This window comes from Boleophthalmus pectinirostris, unplaced genomic scaffold (genome assembly GCF_026225935.1).
Source record: "Boleophthalmus pectinirostris isolate CB_2022bp ecotype Guang Dong unplaced genomic scaffold, ASM2622593v1 HiC_scaffold_23, whole genome shotgun sequence".
NCBI lineage: Eukaryota > Metazoa > Chordata > Actinopteri > Gobiiformes > Gobiidae > Boleophthalmus > Boleophthalmus pectinirostris.
Window position 1 is genome coordinate 8,959,048 of NW_026571207.1, and position 7,225 is coordinate 8,966,272.

At 42.0% G+C, this 7,225-nt stretch overlaps 1 protein-coding gene across 3 annotated transcripts in view; it reads left to right on the forward strand.

Annotated features, from left to right (window-relative positions):
• fam13b (family with sequence similarity 13 member B) overlaps positions 1-7,225 on the forward strand; it is an 83,573-nt gene that overhangs the window by 70,179 nt on the left and 6,169 nt on the right. For 2 of the 3 annotated variants that reach the window (XM_055159209.1, XM_055159211.1), the window contains 8 exons: positions 1,136-1,409; positions 1,904-2,045; positions 2,845-2,926; positions 4,543-4,763; positions 4,853-4,936; positions 5,230-5,325; positions 5,787-6,142; positions 6,225-6,326. In XM_055159209.1, coding sequence (XP_055015184.1) covers positions 1,136-1,409; positions 1,904-2,045; positions 2,845-2,926; positions 4,543-4,763; positions 4,853-4,936; positions 5,230-5,325; positions 5,787-6,142; positions 6,225-6,326 — 1,357 coding nt within the window. The remainder of the gene's footprint in view (positions 1-1,135; positions 1,410-1,903; positions 2,046-2,844; positions 2,927-4,542; positions 4,764-4,852; positions 4,937-5,229; positions 5,326-5,786; positions 6,143-6,224; positions 6,327-7,225) is intronic. The other variant, XM_055159210.1, reaches the window with a different exon arrangement.

Consider the following 7,225-nt stretch of genomic DNA (forward strand, 5'->3'; position numbering starts at 1 on the left):
GAAACACTGGGAATTTATCCTACTCTGGGTTACTAAATCCAGCCGCAAAGGAGGAGTTTAAGGGTGAAAAATCCGTGTATCATTCGTTCCATTCGTTTTTCAATATAAAACCAAAAATAAAATTTAAAAAAATGAAAAAAACAACTATTTTCTTCATTATTTGTCTCCAAAACCAAAATGAAAAAACAGATAGCAGATTTGTTTTTTAAATGAATAATGGGGGGAAAAAACAGATCCTGTTTACGTCACTTCCGTGACTGAGATGCAAGACTGAACTGAGACCAGGACTGAGACCGGGACCAGACCGAGACTGAAGCTGTGACCAGATCTGGTTTAGTCCTGTTTTAGTCCTGATTCAGTCCTGGTTTAGTCCTGGTTCAGTCCGACATCACAGTTTAAGTCACTTAAATGGGAAACTTCACAAAATTGAAAACTGAAAAAACAAATAGTTATCTGTTTTTTCCATTTTGGTTTTGGAGATAAATAATGAAGAATTTTTTTTTTTTTTTGTTTTCTAACTTTTGGTTTTATATTGAAAAACTAATGAACGGTTGATACACGGATTGTGAACCTGCCCTATCTTTGTTTACTAGATAACATATTTTGGGTCGTCTTATCTTTTTTGGGGATAATTCTGCTTTACACTTTGGTTTAAATATTTGTGTTTATTGTCGATATTTACCAGTATAATGCACTTTGAAATGTGTTATCGTGACAGGCCTAACTTTGTTCTGTTCTGTACAACCTTCTCCTTCCTCCTGCTTTTTTTGCTGAAAATAACACAAACCATCTCAAAGTCTTTAAAGGGCTCGTATTGTGCTATATTCTGATCAATGTTATAATGTGGTTTCTTCATCAAAAACGTACCTGGAGTTGTGTTTTGTTTCATTCGTATGTTTCTCTGCATCACATCACAACGTGGAACAGAGTATTTTGTGATTGTGAGATGAAGACAAACTAATTATGTGTGACTGAAACAAAACACAACTCCAGGTCTGTTTTTGAGGAGGTAACAACATTATAGCATAACTTAGACCTCTCAAGAGTAAATTTAGCACAATATAGGACCTTTAAAGGACAACCAGCTGTCTGCCTTTTGCGTTAACCTTGTTGGACTTTCTCTGTCTCTCCTCAGATCCCGTCCCGGCGTTCATGTCCTGGCAGGGGGAGAGTGACAGCGGAGAGGCCCAGCTGTCCCCCCTGGCCGGCCGCATGGTGCCGCTGCCCCCTCTCCTGCTGGCCGAGGGGGGCGAAGAGGAGGAGGAGGGCACGAGCCAGGAGCTGTCCCCCTCCTCTGCCCGCTCACACCCACACGCGCTGACCAGAAGGTTCCTGGACTTCGGAGCTCACAGTGCCCAGAGGTTCCTCCAGCAGGACCCTGACAGCACCTCACCCACTAAAACACACAGGTGAGCGGGGCACTTCTCCACAAGAGTAGCCATACTAGGGCTGTCATTGCGTGTGAGCTGGAAGGGCCTGTACCTGATTTTTATTTATTTTTGACAAGATAAATACGCCTTACATCAGGTGTTGTATGGGAAACGCTGCTAAATAATGGCTAAATTGGAGCATTATAAGGCAACTATGACTCAGTGGCAGAAAGGACTAAGTGGGCGAGGCTAAAAGTTCAAATTAAAACATGTTTATGACTCATATTTTAATTATATATATATCAGTTGAGTTGCATTTAATGGAGAAAAAAAGTTGAAGAAAAGTACAAAATTCTAGGAAGTAGTTGTAAGTTCGAAATACTGAAAAATCCATCTAAAATGCTGGAACAATTTACTTGCACAGAAGTCCTGATTTAACAAAATAAAGGTGTTTTAATTTAATTGTATGCATTGTGCAGTCTAGACAAGTTTTGGCTCTTGTTTTTACTATAGTTCTGTCTCACTACCTTTAGCAGACCCCGACGAGCATCATTTGGCTCTAAAGAGGCCATGAGAGGCGACTCAGTCACACACCAGCTCACCAAGAAGCTCCAGCATCTCAAGAAGAAAATCAAACAATTTGAAGAGCAGTTTGAGAAGGAACGAAACTATAAGGTATCAGTAATAGTCTTAGAGTCTTTACACGACAACTATATTTATATCTTGAATATAATAATATAAATATTTTTATATAAGGGGCCCATATTACTCAATTTTCTGAACTATTTATAATAATAAATATTTATAATTTATAATGTATCCTGATCAAAAACATGCCCATGAGTAGGGTGGTCCATCAAAGCATGGTTAAAAATAAAGTTTCAGATAACCTCAATTAGATCCCTGCATCAGGTTTTAGCATCCAAATATTTAGGAAGAAATTTGGAAGAAAAAGGAGATGTTTTAGAGGTTGCTCAAGCCGCATGAAGTTTCCTGGATATTGACTTATTTCACATTTTCATGTAACTTTTTCTTTAACTTTATGGACTTTCTAAATAATATTTCTGCAAGTTTCAGTTTATGTTTGGAGAATAAAATGACAAACTATTCGAATACATCTTATTTATTTGGCTCAGTATGTTATAGTACAGGGCAATTTTCAAGTGTCTTGAGCAACCTCTAAATATTAATTAATTTGCATAAAACTTGGAGCCAAATATTTTATCCAGACATGGAATCAAATGCAGGGTTTTAATCTAGAGAATCTACACAAAAATTAGCTCAGAGTGGTGTTTTGTTTCATTCACAGTGTTTGACACACAAAACCTGCATATTAGGCATTTTGAGCTCTGGAGATATAGGAGACTAATAATAAAGGGTTACTCAAACATGTGTGAATGAAAGAGAACACAACGGTATGTTTTTTGTAATATAAAATTCACTTTTTTGATGAACCTGCCTCCTGTGTGCGCAGCCCTCTCACGGAGACAAAGCAGCTAACCCCAAAGTGCTCAAATGGATGACCGACCTCACCAAGATCCGGCGTCAGATCAAAGGTACGCGATGCAGTGTGTTTTGGGCTGTTTTGGGCTGTTGGCGGACAGCATGACCCTCCCACATCTGTGACCATAGTGTGCATGTGCTGGTCTAACTCGCCTCCAGTGTGCTGGTGCGTCCTGTCAACCACATCCACCACCTTTGGACGGCTTCAGTGATGGGAAAGACTGCTCTTGACAACACACAGGTTTAAAATTGTGTTTAGTTTTGAGTCAAAGATACATGGCACTGTTCAAATCTGAAATTGAATCTAAAACATCTAAACTGTCAGCGACCTGGACAACTGAGAGATTACACAGACATTGTTAATAAAATCTAGTAATACCTCTGTAATTTCATTCTGTCAAAATTTTAGAAGCATTTTTACAATTTTAGATTCCTTGACAATAATTTTGGCCCACGTCTTCTTTTGCTGAAGTGCAAAGCTTTTCACCCACAACAGCAAAACTAAAACGTAAATCTTTTCTTGGCCTTAGTTTTGCGTGTTTGTAAATTTCAAGACTCTTTCACATCACTGAAATCAACCCCAACACGTCTCACCTCCTCAGAGGCCAAAACTACATTTCTCTGTTTCAAATCCGAACATTTTCAAAATCGACAATAACACTGTGCTCCCTCCTCCTCCATCCCGCCCTCGGCCCGAATGATTGACTGACCCAATCGGCCGACCACCACCAGGACGCCAGCACCACCTATTCCCCAGAAGCTCGTTGCGGCACCAGGCTTTGCTGCACTCACACAGACGTCAGCCCCCTCCCCCCTCCTCCTCCTCCTCCCCCCTTCACACACTCACCCCCTGTGTCACCCCGGCCCCACCCCCTGCCCCAGAGTGCTCGGCCTCAGTAAGTACCACCCCTCTGCGCACCACACCTGTATGGAGCTCACAAGCGGGCCACCGCCTCTGGTTCTGGAAGTAAAGTCACAGTCGTTTTTCCCGTTGACTGTTTGGAAAAAAGTTTGATGGGGGCTAATGAGTTATGACGTAATTAGTGACAATTTAACTTGTGTTGATTATGAAATTTGACAAATAATGTTAAATAAATATATCTTGGTTAATCGTTCCCGTAGCTTACTGGCCTCTGTCGTGTCTTTTAAAAACTGAAAAATATAATTCTTGAAAAGGTTAATGGCAAAGTGATTGGTAAAGTCACCTCCAGAACCAGAGGTGGGCCGGTGCTGCTAAGCTCCACACTGCTTTATAACGGAGCTGTGCATCTGCTTCTGCGTGGCTGGCACTCTGCACTTGATGCATGTTGCTGCTAGTCTCTTGTTAGTCCTATTGTACTCTTGAGGCATGTGATCTGGTAAAGGTATAATGCTTATTGAGAACTAGACACATTTTTATAAACCTTTTTCAGAGAGGAATGGACATTTGGACAAAAGTGTAGCATAGTTTAGACTGAGCAGTTACTCAAATGGCCTTGTATAGAAGCATTGTTATCTACCGTAGCTTGTTAAACATAAACATTGTCTAACTTGAGGACCCTACTGAGTCCTGAGAGTGTCTAAGGTTAAAGCTAAAGTTAAGTCTCCTCTTCCCCTGTCCCCTTTGTCACTGCTTCTGTCCCCCCTCTTCCCGCCTCTGCTTCGGTGCTCCCCTGTTGAATCTTTATAGAAGCCAAACAGCGAGCAGAGAGTGAGCTGGGCCCTCAGACCCGCCCACGGAGCAACACTCTCCCCAAGAGCTTCGGCTCCACCCTGGACCAGGACCCTCAAACCAGCAGCAGCGTCAGTGCGGAGGAAGGCCCCAGCCCCACCCGAGAGGAGACGATGGAGCTCATCCAGAAGAGGGTCAGGGGGAAGAGAGAGGAGGACTGCTGGCCTGAGGATATCAAGGTCTGCACCAAGATACCAGCACATAACTATGGAATATGAATGAGTATGTGACAGTTTTTTATTTGTTTCTCGTTTTGTTTTGTTTGCAGAAAATGACAAAGGAGCAGCTGTCATGTGAGAAAACAGTCCTTCAGAAGAACCTGCTGCACTATGAAGGAATCCACGGCCGACCTGTACGTGCAGAAGCCTTGTTTTCTCTATTTAAAGTAGCATACACCACACTTATTTTAGTTTGAGTTGACTTCCATTTTACATTTGTATGTCCTCTACAATCCATCAGAATAAGATAATATACTGTATATAATATCCATAATGTCAGTGGTCCCTCTACTGATCTTTCCAGCCTGCTCATTTTACACCATGAATGTTCTTTATACAACCTGGATCTGACAATAAAGTAGAGGGGATGAGGTATAGACACATGTGTAATATGTGAGTTAATAACTGTGTTTTTGTTGCTGTGCAGGTGACCAGAGAGGAGCGTCTGGTGATGAAGCCGCTGTACGAGCGCTACAGGCTGGTCAAACAGATGCTCACCAGAGTCAGCATCACTCCCATCACAGTAAGTAAAGTCAAACAGGGACAGGAAAGCCCTTGTATGGACATGATTTGGATGGACAGACTCCCATGAGTACCCTATGCAGAGTGTAGAGTCGGTTCAGTGTTCTGTGGCCAGGACGAAAACCACACTGCTCCTCCTGAGGTTTTACTATTGGTCGAATTCTCCTCTCCAGTACCCTGGAAAAGACCTTACCAGGAACGCAGAGGAGTGTGATTCCCCTGTATTTGGGACACACCCTCCGGTCCCTCTGAATTTTGTAGAGTCTCTGCAACAGCACAAGCTGCAGCATGCTTGGCCTGTCTGTACCCCCTCCACCCTCTTATGGATCCATGAGGGCTGTGCCACTCTAATACTCTTTATGCAATGTACATTTACTGGGGCAAAAAAGAAATGTAGCTCAATTACCTGGAGGAAAAAAACACTTGTACAACCCTTTAACTGAGCTGCGCTGTCTCTTCCAGGTGTCCCCCTCCAGCAAGAGGCGGAGTCAGACTCTGCAGCCTATCATCGAGGGAGAGACTGCCCACTTCTGGGAGGAGATAAGAGAGGAGGAGGAAGAGGAGCAGAGAGCAGCCGGGGCCACTGAAGAAGAGCAGAGGGAGGAAGAGAGAGAGGAGGAAGAAGAGGAGGATGAGGAGGAGGATGGAGAGAGCAGCGGAGGAGAGACACCCAGCCCTGACGTCATCATGCTCAGCCACCCCATGAGTCAGTCAGACCAGAGCCTGTGTCGGACTGAGCCGATCAGAAGCAAGCTGGAGGAGGGCTCAGGAAAGCTGGCAATGGATCTGCGACTGTCCAGCTCCAACGCCTCGTCTATGTAAGGACCTCACACAAACACTGCTTTACTACTACTTTGGATTATTTTGTGTGTGAGTAGTCATTGTGTGTACTTATCCCAGGCCTGAGCTGCTGGAACAGCTGTGGAAGACCAGAGCAGAGAAGAAGCAGCTGAGGAAGATCATCCGAGAGTTTGAGGAAGATTTCTATCAACAAAATGGAAGGTTGGTGTAGATGATGATGTAAATGATGGTGAATAATATTTCAGGGTATACACGGGGTCTTAAAAATCTTTAAAAAAGGTCTTAAATTTCATGTTCCTAAATTAAAAAGTCTTAAATTATGTTAAGTCTTATTTTTTTCACAAAGTTCTAAAATTTCATTAGCCTTTTTTTTGTATACTCATCCGGGAGCAGGGCAATGTTAAATGGAGGGAGGAAAAAACAACAACAACGTGAAATCATGTAACATGAATGAACATCTCATTTGGAGTATGTGCAAACGATACTTTGGTTTCTGGCGCCGGCGGCAATGAATAAACAATCAGTTCATGGAGGAAGACGTGGATGGATCATGGGGAAGTGTAGGTTTAATCCTCACTGGCTCTTAGATTCTAGATATACCGTAGTAGTTGGTTGGTCATTATTAGAATTGAAACTGCTTAATGGGTGCGATGTTGGTCTTAATTTTCATTTAAGTGGTCTTAAAAAGGTCTTTAAAAAGTCTTAAATTTGGGCCAGTCAAACCTGGAGATATCCTGTATTTACAATATTTAATTTAACATAAACTCATAAACATAATATAAATCCAAATATTGTACATATGACAAAATTTTAATCAGGGCGAAAACAAGATTAAAGTTGAGAAATGCTTGCTTGGGTGTCCAAAAAGAAGTGTGATAAATCAGCAAAAGTCAGTGCACTTCAGGATACTTATGGATGGATACCTTTTATTGCTGGTTCAATTACTGAGTAATACTAATTGTTCAGAGAGACACGATCACGCAGTCAACAATAAAATATCCTCATTAATGTTCAGTAATGGTCAAATCCACCTTTATTTTGTGATTTAAGAATAATGTGTATTGACATGGGTTGCAAAGGTTTGTGACTTTTAAAACATT